The following is a 14,904-nucleotide window of genomic DNA, read 5'->3' on the forward strand; positions in this document are numbered from 1 at the left end:
AAAGAGAAACAATACTTATATAAATTAGCTTCTTGGCTCAAGATGAACAGGGCCAAGTCCAAGTGCAAGTAACGCCTATTTTCTCTTTCCCTTGCCTTATCAGCCGCATTATTCAGTGAATGAAATCAATTAAAACCTGGAAAGAACTTAAATAGTGTTTAGCCATCGTTTATTTAGTATGGTAGAAAACACATAATATTTATCATTTTTCTCATTCATAGGTATACAATTCAGTGGCATTAATTAAATTCACAATGTTGGGTAACCATAACAACTATCCATACCCAAATCTTTCTCATCACCCCCAAGAAAAACTCTGAACCCATTAAATAATAATTCCCTCTTCAAATCTCCCCCCAGCCCCTGGTGTTCTACTTTGTCTCTGAATTTGTCTCTTCTAGGTAGCTCACATAAATGCAATCATACATTTGTCTTTCTGTGTCTGGCTTATTTCAGTAAGCATAAAGTTTTCAAGGTCTATCCATGTTGCAGCATATATCAAAACTTCATTCTTTTTTTAAAGCTGAATAATATTCCATTTATGTATATACCACATTTTGTTTATCTATTCATCTGTGGACAGACAGGCTGCTTCCACTTTTTGGTTATGGAGAATAATGTTGCAATGACACATACATATAAGTATCTATTCAAGTCCCTGCTTTCCATTCTTTTGGATATATACCTAGGTGTGAAATTGCCAGGTCAGTCATATGGTAGCTCTGTTTTCCACCATGACTGCACCATTTTATATTCCCACCAACAATGACACTTGTTATTTTCTTTCTTTTTTTCCTTTAATTATAGCCACCCTAGTAGGTAGTGCTCAGACACTATTATTATCAGAAGTTTTGATGTGGGCTTTTACCAATACTTATAAAACTGTAAGGACAGCATGTTAAATTAACAATTAGAAGTTGTGACTAGTTTCCAAGTTCACATAGTCCTAACAGTTTCATTCAAAATACAAGTTTTCACAAATCCTACTATTTGCAACAACATGGATGGAGCTGGAGGACATTATGCTCAGTGAAATAAGTCAGGCAGAGAAAGACAAATGCCAAATGATTTCCCTCATTTGTGGAGAATAACAACGAAGCAAAACTGAAGGAACAAAACAGCAGCAGACTCACAGACTCCAAGAAGGGACTAGCAGTTACCTAAGAGGAGGGACGGGGGAAGGAGACTGAGGGGTATTATGACTGGTACACATGGTGTCGGGGGGATCATGGGGAAGACAGTATAGCACAGAGAAGGCAAATAATGACTCTGTGGCATCTCACTATACTGATGGACAGTGGACTGCAATGGGGCATGGGGGGGTCTTGATAATATGGGTGAATGCAGTAACCACATTGTTTTTCATGTGAAACCTTCAAAAAAGTATCAATGATACCTTAATTAAAAAAATAATAAAATTATAAAAAATTTAAAAGGACACAAGTTTCCAGTTGCTAATTTTCTCACAAAATCACCTCCAAAGTTAGCATTTCCCTAGCTTATTATCAACTAAGAAAATGATGCTTTGTGTGGCTAAAAAGGACAATGATTTTCAATTTTTAAAAAATGTTTCTGATAACTTAATTCCATAACAATACTGAGTTTACCTATAAACAAAATGACACACTGGCATTCACTTCAAGAAATGTCACAATGGTTTCTCTAAGATGTTTAGAATTCTAAACTAAAAAGATGTATTTTTGGAACCAAAAGTATGTTGTAAAATCCTATACATTTTAATCTTGCTAGCTATATCACTTTTAAGTCTCTGACCTAGCCAGAACTTCCATTTTCTTTTCACTTTTGGGATTTTCTAGGCATGGAAGAGCTAAGGGCTCAGTGAGACAAATGGCCATTCTCAAATAAAATTGTTTTCTTGTGTTCATGTACTACGTTCAAGGCTCAGGCCTTTCTCCCAGTAACTCTTTTTCTTTCTTAACGAATCTGTGAAAGAGAAAATTTGGAAACAGAGAAATTAAAAACAAGAAGAAAAAATCCTTTATTTTTCCTTTGGAAAAATCTCATCCTCCACTTTTACACTTGCCAAGAGTTCAGAAAGAAAATCTAGTAGTAATAGCTTAAGCACAGACAAAAACATGGACAAAGTGAAGGTATCATGGAAAAACAATTTAAAAAGCTGTAGTCTCTGACTTCAAGCTCTACTACAAAGCCACAGTAATCAAGACAATTTGCTACTGGCACAAGAACAGAACAATAGACCAACGGAACAGACTAGAGAGTCCAGATATTAACCCAACCATATATGGTCAACTAATATACGATAAAGGAGCCATGGACATACAATGGGGAAATGACAGCCTCTTCAACAGCTGGTGTTGGCAAAACTGGACAGCTACATGCAAGAGAATGAAACTGGATTGTTGTCTAACCCCATACACAAAAGCAAACTCGAAATGGATCAAAGACCTGAATGGAAGTCATGAAACCATAAAACTCTTAGAAGACAACATAGGCAAAAATCTCTTGAATATAAACATGAGCAACATTTCCTGAATACATCTCCTTAGGCAAGGGAAACAAAAGCAAAAATGAACAAATAGGATTCATGCTACAAAAGGCAAGGACACCATCAGCAGAACAAATGGGCATCCTACAGTATGGGAGAATATATTCGTAAATGACAGATCCGACAAGGGGTTAACATCCAAAATATATAAAGAACTCACACGCCTCAACACCCAAAAGGCAAATAACCCTATTAAAAAATGGGCGGAGGATATGAACAGAGACTTCTCCAAAGAAGAAATTCAGATGGCATCAGGCACATGAAAAGATGCTCCACATCACTAATTATCAGGGAAATGCACATTAAAACCACAATGAGATATCACCTCACACCAGTAAGGATGGCCGGCATCGAAACGACTAGGAACAGCAAATGCTGGCGAGGATGCGGATGAAGGGGAACCCTCCTACACTGCTGGTGGGAATGTAAGCTATTCAACCATTGTGGAAAGCAATACGGAGGTTCCTCAAAAAACTAAAAATAGAAATACCATTTGACCCGGGAACTCCACTCCTAGGAATTTACCCAAAGAAAACAACTTCTTAGATATGCACCCCTATGTTTATCGCAGCACTATTTACAATAGCCAAGATATGGAAGCAACCTAAGTGTCCATCAGTAGATGAATGGATAAAGAAGATGTGGTACATATACACAACGGAATACTATTCAGCCACAAGAAACAAATCCTACCATTTGCAACAACATGGATGGAGCTGGAGGACATTATGCTCAGTGAAATAAGCCAGGCGGAGAAAGACAAGTGCCAGATGATTTCCCTCATTTGTGGAGCATAACAACGAAGCCAAACTGAAGGAACAAAATGGCAGCAGACTCAGACTCCAAAAAGGGACTGTGGTTACCAAAGGGGAGGGGTGGGGGAGGGCGGGTAGACCAGGAGGGAGAAAGGGATTGTGGGGTATCATGATTGGTGCACATGGTGTGTGTGGGGTCACGGGGAAGACAGCGTAGCTCAGAGAAGACCTATAGGGACTCTGTGGCATCTTACTACACTGATGGACAGCGACTGCAATGGGGTATGGGGGGGGACTCGATAATAAGGGTGAATGTAATAACCGCATTGTTTTTCTTGTGAAACCTTCATAAGAGTATATATCAATGACACCTTACAAAAAAAAAGCTGTAGTCTCATCCTAGTTATTGGTAGGCAAGTATTCCATTTATATTTCCCCATTATGCTGATGATAGTATTTGAAAGATTAAATGGCACATACAGAAGACTAAAGATTGGTTTTGTAAAGGCAAAAAGCAGACCTACATTCTGAAAGGTAAACTGGAGACCTCCATAATCCTCAAATTCACTAACCCCATTGAAGCATGTAACTTCTTTAATAAATAAATGTACGTTAAGCAGCGAGGACAATGTAGCCACATCTCTCTAGAGAAATTTGTGAATGACCAGAAATGTTCAACCCACAAATGATGAGAGAGCTATTGCTGGTGTATATGTACATAGGTGTGTCATACGTAGAAACACATGGTTAAGACGATGGAATGTACTAGAGAGAGTACTGCATTTAACCAGAAGAGCCTGAGTCCTGGGGCTGCCTCCTCAGTGTATTACTGAAAGCTCTGAACATTATCTCTGTATCATAAAGATAATCATCCTAAACAAAACAATATCAGCTTCACGGGTTGTGTGAGGAATAAATAATTTCAGAAATTTCATTCATTCTTCAGCAAACATTTTAAACTTTCACAATGTGCAATAAGAATATAGAGATGGAGTCCCTGTCTTCACTGTGTGTAAGAGGATCTCCTCTTTGTTGGGTACCCCACAATTCAAGAACTCCTTAGAGAAAAGTAGAGAGTAATTCCTCAAGGACAGAGAGCCCCCAGTCCATGCTGAACAAAAACCTGGTACACAACAGTAGACAATAAATGCTTGGCTCGCTAGATAAATAAACAAATTGTATCTCTGTTTATGATCCTTAAAACCTTCCTCTCAGTTGACATCAACATGAAAAGAAAGACACTGAAACTTAGTAGTAAGTTCCCTCACAGGGAGTAACAGACACTTACTAGGAACACTCAGACACCTTCAGAGGAAAGCAAAAACGACATTTCCCAGGAGCACTCCAAGGAAGTGCTCGGTAATGTTCTGCTTGCATATATCCCGTATGTCATATAAATCCTATGTCTCAAAACCCTGAAAAGGCTGGAGAAATAGCTCATTTTACCCTATGATGGTTATGCTGCAAAATATGTTCTAGACTAGAGTTTTTCAGTAGGTGAAGTCAATCGCTGAAACCAGTATTTGAGGACACTTATCGAATATACACTAAATGTGTTAACCAAAAACCTACCTTTAACTGGAAGGAGGAACTTGTAATTCTGTTCCTAAGAACTATAAAATTCTTCAGCTATAAACTAGAGTTTCTCAATCTTACAACTGACATTTTGGGCCAGATAATTCTTGATTGTGGGGGGCTGTCCTATATGTTATAGGATGTTTGGCAGCATTCCTGGCCTCTCCCCACCAGGTGCCAGTAGCACCTCCCAATTGTGACAATCAAATTACCTCTAGACACTGACAAATGTTTGGGGCAGGAGGGATAAAATGGCCCTGGTTGGGAAACACTGAGTAGAAGAATGAGAATTTTTTCATAAAAGCCGTTTAAAAAAGATGTGGAAGATCATAGAAACTGTCATTCTTTGCACTCTGAGTCATTTTTAGAGCATCAGATGACCTTTCAAAGTTTTATCCGGGGAGAAAAAAAAAAAAAGATAGTGACCAGTGTATCTAAAGGCAAATCTGTGACCCAGAAAGAAATGATCCAATGAACCAATGTACAGGACATAAAATGAATGACAGATAAACCACCATCTTCTAGATAACATTACCCACGCACTTCTCAGTAACGGTCAGAAGTTTTAGGCTATCTTGAAATCTCCCATTTCATTTCTACAAAGTCAGATTTTTAATTTTTCTCCCTATTCATATCTGAAAAAAATTGTTTTCTACATCACAGAAGACAAGAATACAATTATCACAACTATTTATTGAGCTTTTTATAACTGTAAGGGATTCTACTTATTTAAATTAAACAGGTCTCCTAAAAGCTTGTTCAGGAAAGATGACAAAACCCTCAAAAAATATTAAACAAAATGCCTGGAGCCACAAATGAGGCTATGGATTCCCTAAGTTTACTTAAGACTCATTGCCATCACCTACCAAAAAGCTTTTTTTTTTTTACAGGTTTCATTTGTAAATAGTTCTGTTTAGAAAAAGGTCAGATCTGCATTAATCTCTGGAATCTCAACACTTAGTAACACAATCCTAAACCCACATAGGACATGCAGCATTTTTTACAAAATCCTATTGGTTTTAATTACAAAAAACATATGGTCATTTTAGAGAACATAAGGCCTATTTTAAAAAAGATTAATTTTAATAATATTATGTAATAATGATGCATACAAAAGCAAATGCAAACGTTAAGATTAGCCAGTTGTTTAAGCAATTAACAAGTAACTAATGGATTAATGTCCCCAGACACTTCAGTATTAAAAGTCACAGATGGCTCTCCTTAGAAATCTGCCTATCAACCGAAAATAAATTCTGGTTTCATAATAATTCTACAAGCTTAAGCAGATCTGTGCCACCCCTGCTGGGTAAAAAGACAAGAACTTGTGTGTGTATGTGTTTTGGATGGGCTTGGTATTTCAGAGGAAACTGGTACATATAATAGAAACTGTCTTTTCCAGGGAAAAATATAATGCTTTTCTCAGAAGAAAGTAAAGAAAAAGTCACCTCTAATCTACTCTTTTGACTCATCATTTTATAGTCTGGACTTGAGAGATAACCAACCCTTAATAAACAAACAACTCTTCCCGGGGGCTCTGGGGCTTCTCAGCCCCCCACCCCTGTATCCCATGCCCGTGCCATCTCAGCCTCCCACCCCTGTATCCCATGCCCGTGTCATCTCAGCCTCCCACCCCTGTATCCCATGCCCGTGCCATCTCAGCCTCCCACCCCTGTATCCCATGCCCGTGCCATCTCAGTTCCCACCCCTATATCCCATGCCATCTCAGCCCCCCACCCCTGTATCCCATGCCCGTGCCATCTCAGTTACCACCCCTATATCCCATGCCCATGCCATCTCAGCCCCCCACACCTGTATCCCATGCCCGTGCCATCTCAGCCTCCCACCCCTGTATCCCATGCCATCTGTTCCCACCCCTATATCCCATGCCCATGCCATCTCAGGCCCCCACACCTGTATCCCATGCCCGTGCCATCTCAGCCTCCCACCCCTGTATCCCATGCCCGTGCCATCTCAGTTCCCACCCCTGTATCCCATGCCCGTGCCATCTCAGCCTCCCACCCCTATATCCCATGCCTGTGCCATCTCAGTTCCCACCCCTATATCCCATGCCATCTCAGCCCCCCACCCCTGTATCCCATGCCCATGCCATCTCAGCCTCCCACCCCTGTATCCCATGCCCGTGCCATCTCAGCCTCCCACCCCTGTATCCCATGCCCATGCCATCTCAGTTCCCACCCCTGTATTCCATGCCCATGCTATCTCACCCTCCCACTCCTTTTTCCCATGCCCATGCCATCTCAGCCTCCCACCCCTGTATCCCATGCCCATGCCATCTCAGCCTCCCACCCCTGTATCCCATGCCCATGCCATCTCAGCCCCCCACACCTGTATCCCATGCCCATGCCATCTCAGCCTCCCACCCCGGTATCCCATGCCCATGCCATCTCAGCCCCCCACACCTGTATCCCATGCCCGTACCATCTCAGCCCCCCACCCCTATATCCCATGCCTGTGCCATCTCAGTTCCCACCGCTGTATCTCATGCCTGTGCCATCTCAGCCCCCCACTCCTATATCCCATGCCTGTGCCATCTCAGTTCCCACCCCTATATCCATCCCATGCCATCTCAGCCCCCCACACCTGTATCCCATGCCCATGCCATCTCAGTTAGGTTCTCAAGAGAGGTCTTTTCAAAATCAGGTATGAAACTGCTCACTCCAGTAGGTACAGGCCCTTCAGTGCTCAAGACTGCAGGCTGAACTGCCTGTTCTAGGAACAGGCGCCTCTACTGCAGAAGAAGAGAAATGAAAAACAATGACTGTTCCTATTCTGACGGCCAGAAAGGGCAAACAAGGAGGTCTTATGTGAAGGTGTGTATAGGGGGAAACGTGATAGTAATTGACTTGGGAAAAAATAGTACTCATAATTGTCTGAGACATCAAGGCAGGATGGTAGAACAAGTGTGAAATGTCTGCGATCGCACTGGAACTTTCAGGATCTGAATAAATAATTGGGGGCTATGACCTCTAATCTTGACACTGCAGTGGACCAGCCATTCAGCTATAAAATGGGCCTTAATATTTAAAAAAACAAATTTGGAGTATCCTCAACATACTTTGTCTTTTCCAAGACAATAAAGGTATGTAAGGCAGAAAATGAGACTCAAATGTCCTAACCTATGATGAGTTTTAATTTTTACCTCTGTAAAACAGTTTATTTGTCATACTTTTCAATTCACTGATAAGTACAAAGATCAGGTTTCTTTGAGAAAACCTCCAGGCCCCTTACCATTCATAAAACTAAGGTCCAAGGCTCTTGAGATACTCAGACATTTTAACAACAGAGTAAAATTCTCACATACAAATGAGATTTTACCTAATTGATCATTACAATATCATTAGTTCCTGGCAATACAAAAATAATGAGAATTCTTCATCTTTTCTCTCCTCTCCTTTTCCTCTGTGGAAGGCCTCAGCATCATGAATCATTTGATCTCTGATGTATGGTTACTTCCGGGGGACAGATGACATTTAGCACAGGACATGTAAGGTTGTGGGAAAAGGAAGCTTTTGGTCACAGAACCAGGACAAAACCTTTGCCCTTGGGAAAAATGCCAAAAATGTCTGAAGTCTACTGCAAGGCAGTTAAATTTTTAGCTTTAGAAGATTCCATTCTAAGAACACAAACCACAGCATGGAATCAGAATAGGTTTTTGAAAACTATAAAGTTCCAAGATAACTATTTTCCGGCATTCGTAAGAATCCATGCTAAATTCCCAGGGTGAATACAATTATTTTTTTCCCCTTGGGATAGGTTTAAGCTAATTTGGCTCTAAAATCTTTCACTATTCATAGACAGAGAATATCATGATAATGGCTATCTTTACTGAGTACTTACTATGTAAACATCAGGCTAAGCGCTCTGCATGTATTAAGCTACTAATTCTCACAACAATGCTAGATATATACTTTCTTCAGAGGCTTTGAAAATAAGTATTAGTCGACTATTTTTTATAGCAACTTCAAAGAAACTCTGAATTATTTTTGTGAGAGAAGCACTATATGAGTTATTAAAACTATCTTTGTCCTAAAATGAAGACATGAATAAAAGCATTAAGGACTTTAGAAAACTATTATTCTATGCTTTCAATCACTACTGGAAAATCCATGCAAAACAAAAGACCCTAAAAGGAGGTTATAATTGCTGAATTCAATTCCTTAGAATCCTAGTAAAGTCTTTATTTTACGGGTTACTGCAAAAAGGAGTTCTCCTTACATCTAACGCCCAAACAGCCCCAGTTAACTTTTTGTAGGTGACATAGACATAGAACAGCAGCATAAAATAACCTTAACTATCCTTGGTGGTCAAGTTAATTAAAATTTAGTAAATTCAATAAAATTACCAACTTCAAGTCAAGTTACAAATGTGAATATATGCTTTGGAAAAGTAAAATTAGGACAATAACATAATAAGAATGAAGATTAGTACTAATACATAGAAATTACCCTTCACACTGCCAAACTTACAACTTTGCCCACCCATAAGGCTTTTATATTTACATACACACACACACACACACACACACATATATATATATATAAAGGAATGTATTCCTGACGCAAAATACCTTGGTTTTTACAGTTTGGAGAGGTAATACTTTTCATATTTGGCTCCAAGTCATTTCCAAGAGTAATTTCATTACAATTTCTTCCATAGACTGTACAATATGTTTCTGCAGGCAATACACAGGTCTGGGTAAAAGTTTTCCAAATGTTTTTCTCTGTGCAATTATTAAACCATATTTTAAGAAGCACTGTGGATAAAATGAAAGGTCCTGTGGCCAGGATTCTCACCTGGCCCTGGCTGGCTAGCTTACTACACATGTGTGGGCAATACACTGCTATTGACTCTATATGAAGAGCTCCGCCCAGTGCTCTGGGCAACACGGTGGCAGGGCTGCAGGGCTGCAGGAGAGCAGAGCAGAGGCTGGAGTGGTGGCAGCGCCGAGGACAGAGGCCCAGAGGACAGCTGTGCGGGCAGAGAAACCTGGAGGATGGCTATGCAGGCAGAGAGGCCCAGAGGCAGAGACCAGCTTGCTGCGTGCAGACTCACTCTGAGTGGATCAGAGTTTAGTGATTGACCTGCGACCGGGGAAATAAAGTTGGGTATAACCCTTTCACCCCAAAAACGTTCTACTGTCATTTCTTTGGTCACACTGAATCCACAGTGAACTTGCCCAGGGCTAAAACTCACTGGCAAGACAAGCACCATCAAAACCAGATACATATATGAATACCCAAGACCACAAAATAAGCTATTATATACCCACATAAGCATCTTATTAACTTGGCTAACTCCTGCATGAGAAAGTATGTAATATCACAGAGGGAACATTTGCAGTACAGGCAGGATAACCTAGCTCTGGGTGGAAATCATGGCTCCATCACTTACTGGCTGTGTGATCTTGGGCAATTTCCTTCTCTCAGAAAGAGTTTTTTTCATTTGCAAAATGAGGTAATTCCAGTCTTAAAAGGATTAACTATATATGAAATGCCCAGCACAGAGCCTGACTCAAAGCAGGAGCTCAGGAAAGTTATTGTTATTACTCTGTTGTTATTCACGTAAGCTTCTTAAAGGCAAAGCATACTTTTTCTTGTAACTCAATTGCAGGCTCTGTAATTATTGAGAACTGAAAAAATAAAAGAAACATCAAAGTTACAAATGACGATTTGGTGTAATATCATTTCAACACATACCTAGATAGGAAATGAGACTATGAGGTAATAATGATGACTTTCAAAAGTATATCAAAATGAGCAATGTCCTTTTTTAATTAAAGTATTTATTGATATACAATCTTATGTTGGTTTCAAATATACAACACAGTGGTTCAATAGTTATCCATATTCTTAAATCTTCACCCCGTCTAGTGCAGTTACTATCTCTTAACATAGTAAGACGTGATTGCAAATTATTGTGCCCATTATCCCCTTCACCTTTCCTCCCCACCCACCCAGCCCCTCCCCCTTGGTAAATAACCACCAGTCCCTTCTCCATGTCTGAGAGTCTACTGCTTGCTGTTTTGTTCCCTCTGTTTTGCTTTGTCTGTAGACTCCACAAATAAGTGAAATGATTTGGTACTTGTCTTTCTCTGGCTTATTTCACTGAGCATAATAGCCTCTAGATCCATCCATGTTGTTGCAAATGGGAGGATTTCTTTTCTTTTTATGGCTGAATAATATTCCACTATGTATATGTACCACATCTTCTTTATCCATTCATCTATTGATGGACAATGTCCTTATTTTTATAAGCCACTTGGAAAGGAAATAATGTGGTCTGTGTACATATCACACATAACACTGCTCTTCATTCCACAAGTACTTCCTAATGTCCACCAAGTGCCAGTCACTATGCTAGGAAATGTGCCTATGATTATGAGCAAAAGCAGACAGAGTTCCAACCCTCACAGAGCTTCCGATCATGCAGTCACACAGTTAAACTCATGACAAGTGATGTAAAGGACAGTACATGGTACTCTGAAAGACAGTAACAGAGATCTAACCTACTTGGGGAAGTCAAGGAAGGTCTTCCAGAGGGAGTGAAGGCTGAGTTTAAGGATGAAGGAGAAGGTAACTAAGGAGGGTGTTTCCACACAGAGGAAAACCGCTGGTGCAAACACCCTGCAGTAAGAGGAAATGGAAGAAGAATGCTGGACCACAAGACCAATGTGCCTGGAGTAAAGATGAGGTGGGAGAATTAGCTAGGGCTCTAGATCGCACAAGGGCTGAGCACAGTAGACGGTATCAAGGGTTGTGAAGATCCCAAAAGCAATGAAAAGCCACAAGGATTTTATGAATGCTTATTTGGGGGCAGGGAGGTTGACGGGAACAAGCAATCAGATTTGCAATTTGCCTTTGGCTTCTGGAATAAAAAGCCAAGGAATTCAGATAGATCAGGCAGGAAACAGAAGTTCTGTCCTGATAGCTTGGGGACTAGGGTGATGGTGGTGGTGGGCAGTGAAAAAAGTCAATGAACTCAAGAAATATTCAGGAAAATCTGATCACATGTAGTACACAGAGGCTGAGGGAAAACTAAAAGTGTCCAAGAAAACTTCTGGATTTCCGATTCACATGACTGTATAGAACAAGATAACCATTCTGGAGAGCTCTACTCCAGGTAGCTTACACGTCCCAAAAAGGGCGTGTCCGCATTTCACTTGTGCCTGAACTTGTGTTAACCTAGTCTGATCCCCTGTTTATTAAGTAGGGTTCCAACAAGATTTACTGCTGGTTCCAAAAATCAAGATGACTCTCAAAAGTACAAGATTTTTCCCCGTACCCAAGATATTTCAAAGATTCTGTCCCAAATGTTGAAACCACAATGTTGTTCATGTGAAACCTTCATAAGATTGTACATCAATGATGAATGAAGGGAAGGGGGAGGGGAAGGGAACAGAAGGAAAGGAAGAAAGGGCCTTCAAGGGCCTGTCGGATAAAAAAAAAAAATTCTGTCACAAGTTTTGAAATCAACACCAAATAAGTTCTAAAATTGGTTTGAGCAATGGGGCAGCATCACAGAATGCATCATTTCCCATGAAGACAAACACAATTCGCTGTATAATTTAAATGTTTTAAAGAAATCTTAAGAGTCAAGACTACTCTTATGTGATTTTAAGCTAAAATACGACATTTTATCAGACATTAAGTAATTGGAACTATGCTGCTTTTACATTTGTCTTTCAACATTTTGAAATGTGCATAGAAAACTTGGTATTCTGTAAGAAAAGGGATGATTCTTACAACCATGTAACTTCTTGATCTTAATATATAAATGTTTTACTGTTTCCAACCAGTCCTTATTAATGCCCATCACACTCATTCAATGTAAAAGACTTTTATACACTTGTGTGTGTGTGTGTGTATATATATATATATATATTTACACACTACATCAAAGATTAAAGACAATACTTTATCAATACTATCAATGCTTTAATATTTACTTTCCTTGGTTTTAATTTTTTAATTTGCAACCTAATACCATTTTCTTAGTGGAATACTAATGGCTTTAATTCTTGGAAACTTCAAAACTTCAAAACTGACCAACCCAAGAGTTTTGCCCCTTTAAAATCAACCTGACACATCGTACCTTAGTACCGATTTCCCTGATTCTCGCAGCGTAGGCTCCTGGGCCACCTGCCTGCACCAGGCCCTGACGAGCACTTTAATGCTCAGCTGCGGTTACCGGAATGTCACCGCTGCTTGTATAGAACACCAGAATTCCATTTTTTCCCCTACGCTGATTTTATCTCAAAGGCAAGACAAGACTGTGAGACCTGAGGCCAAATATGAAAAATGTGATCCCCACAAATGGAAGAAAAGTCGAAGGCTTTTTAAAAATCAAGTCTTAAGCAACCCCTTAACCAATGTTCGTTCGTAAAACCAGATGGTGTCCACACCAGAGACTGATACCGAACGTGGTCCTCGGGAACAACAGCTGGAGAGCTTGAAAGGGTCCCCAGAACGGCTCGTCTTTCTCTTTCGGATGGGTTTTTTCTTCCTTTCCACGCGGAAGCAGCCCATGGCTGTCCCCGAGCACAGCCCAGGCAGGGCGTGGGCAGCGCCACGGAAGAGACGGCGGCACGCCTTCGGGGCCCCGGTCTCAGCGCCCTCCCGTCTTCCTCCGAAGGGGGTGGGGGGCCCCATTTCCCCGAAAGGAATGTGGGGGTCAGAAGGCTGGAAGGGCCCCGGGCGTCTCCTTCCCAAGCTTCCAAATGACCCCGCAAGCCACTTCCTTCTGGGAAGCGGGGGTCGTGGGCCTTGACGGACAATGGGGCCCAACGCGGGCTCCAGGAACATGGAGGCGGTGGGATGGGGCGGGGGTGGGGCGGTGCGGCCGGGGGACGCGCCCGGCCCGAGCTGACTGGACGGCCAGGCCCTCCCGGGGCCCGTCGGGGCGCCCGAGAGGCTCGTCCTGGAATCCAGGGCACCTGGTACCCATGCCGTCACCCTCGCCTCGGGGGGCACACGGGCTCCGCGGAAATACTCCCAGCGGCCGGGATTTTTCCTGCCCTTAAAAACCCACAAGCCCTTACGGAGAGAAGCGAGACGCTCACGGGGAGGAAACGGGGCGCAGGCCGGCGTCTGTTCCGCAGACGTGGGAGGCGGGGGCTGTCGGAGGGAGGGCGCCCGCCCCGCTGCCCGGCTCGAGGGGCTCTGGCCGCCGCCAGAGCGGGGCAGGGCTACGCGAGGCCCGCAGGCCCCGGGGGCCGCAGGCCGGCGGCGGGTCCGTCGGCGCTCCCCGCTCCGCGGATGCCCGCCTGGGGCGCGGCCGGCCGGGGCGGGGGGCACCCGAGGGCCGGGGCTGCGGAGAGCGCGGCCCGGGCCCGCAGAGGCCGCCTAGGCCCCGGGGCGCAGACACACCCCCCGCGCGGCGCCGCTCACCTGCTCCTCCTCCGGGGCCAGCGCCGGCGCCATGTCGGGCTGGGGCGCGGTCGCAGGCTCCATCCCGCCGCCGCCGCCGCCGCCGCTCGGCGCGCGGAACTCGCCGGGAGCGTGGGGAGCGCGGCGCGGCCGGCCTCCGCCCCCGAGTCCCGCGCCTCAGCAGCCGGGCGCCGGCTCGCGCATGGTCGGGCCCGCGGGGCGCGGCGGCCGCAGACGCCGCCTCCTGCGAAGCAGCAGCCCAGGCCCGCCGCTCCCCTCGGAGCGGAAGCCCTTCCTGGTTTCCCCCGGCCCTCTCCTTGCACCTCCCCTGCCCTCCCGGGGGCGGAGGGGGGAAGCGCCGGCCAGGGGCTAGGAGTCCAGCGGGCTCGTGAGGGGAAGCGCGAGACCGAGAACTTCGCGGGCCCCGGGAGGAGGCCCGCGGCGGAAACCTCCCGCCGGCCGCCGGCCTCCCCGGCGTCCCGCCTCTCGGCCGCGCTGCGCTGCCCCGGAACGGGAGCGGCCCTCGGGGCCCCTGCGCCGCGGCCTCTCCGCCCGGTTCCTCAGGGGCGGCGGGGGCGCGCGTGGGCGCGAGCGGGGGGAGCGCGCCGCCCGGGCCCCCCGCGGCTTCATTGAGAAGCGAAGCGTCCCCTTCACAGGCCGG

The 14,904-nt window shown here is 43.9% G+C and overlaps 1 protein-coding gene across 2 annotated transcripts in view; it reads right to left on the minus strand.

The window, feature by feature from the left end:
• The window catches only part of PTPN9 (protein tyrosine phosphatase non-receptor type 9), an 87,955-nt gene extending 73,493 nt beyond the window's left edge, over window positions 1-14,462 (minus strand). The window contains exon 1 of one of the 2 annotated variants that reach the window (XM_073212202.1): window positions 14,265-14,462. In XM_073212202.1, the coding sequence (XP_073068303.1) occupies window positions 14,265-14,327 (63 nt within the window). In that variant the 5' untranslated portion in view covers window positions 14,328-14,462. Of the gene's footprint in view, window positions 1-10,269; window positions 10,468-14,264 lie in introns of those variants that run through there. The other variant, XM_073212203.1, reaches the window with a different exon arrangement.
• Window positions 14,463-14,904: the final 442 nt, after the last annotated feature.

The sequence above is a fragment of the Manis javanica genome, chromosome 8 (assembly GCF_040802235.1).
Source record: "Manis javanica isolate MJ-LG chromosome 8, MJ_LKY, whole genome shotgun sequence".
Classification (NCBI taxonomy): Eukaryota; Metazoa; Chordata; class Mammalia; order Pholidota; family Manidae; genus Manis; species Manis javanica.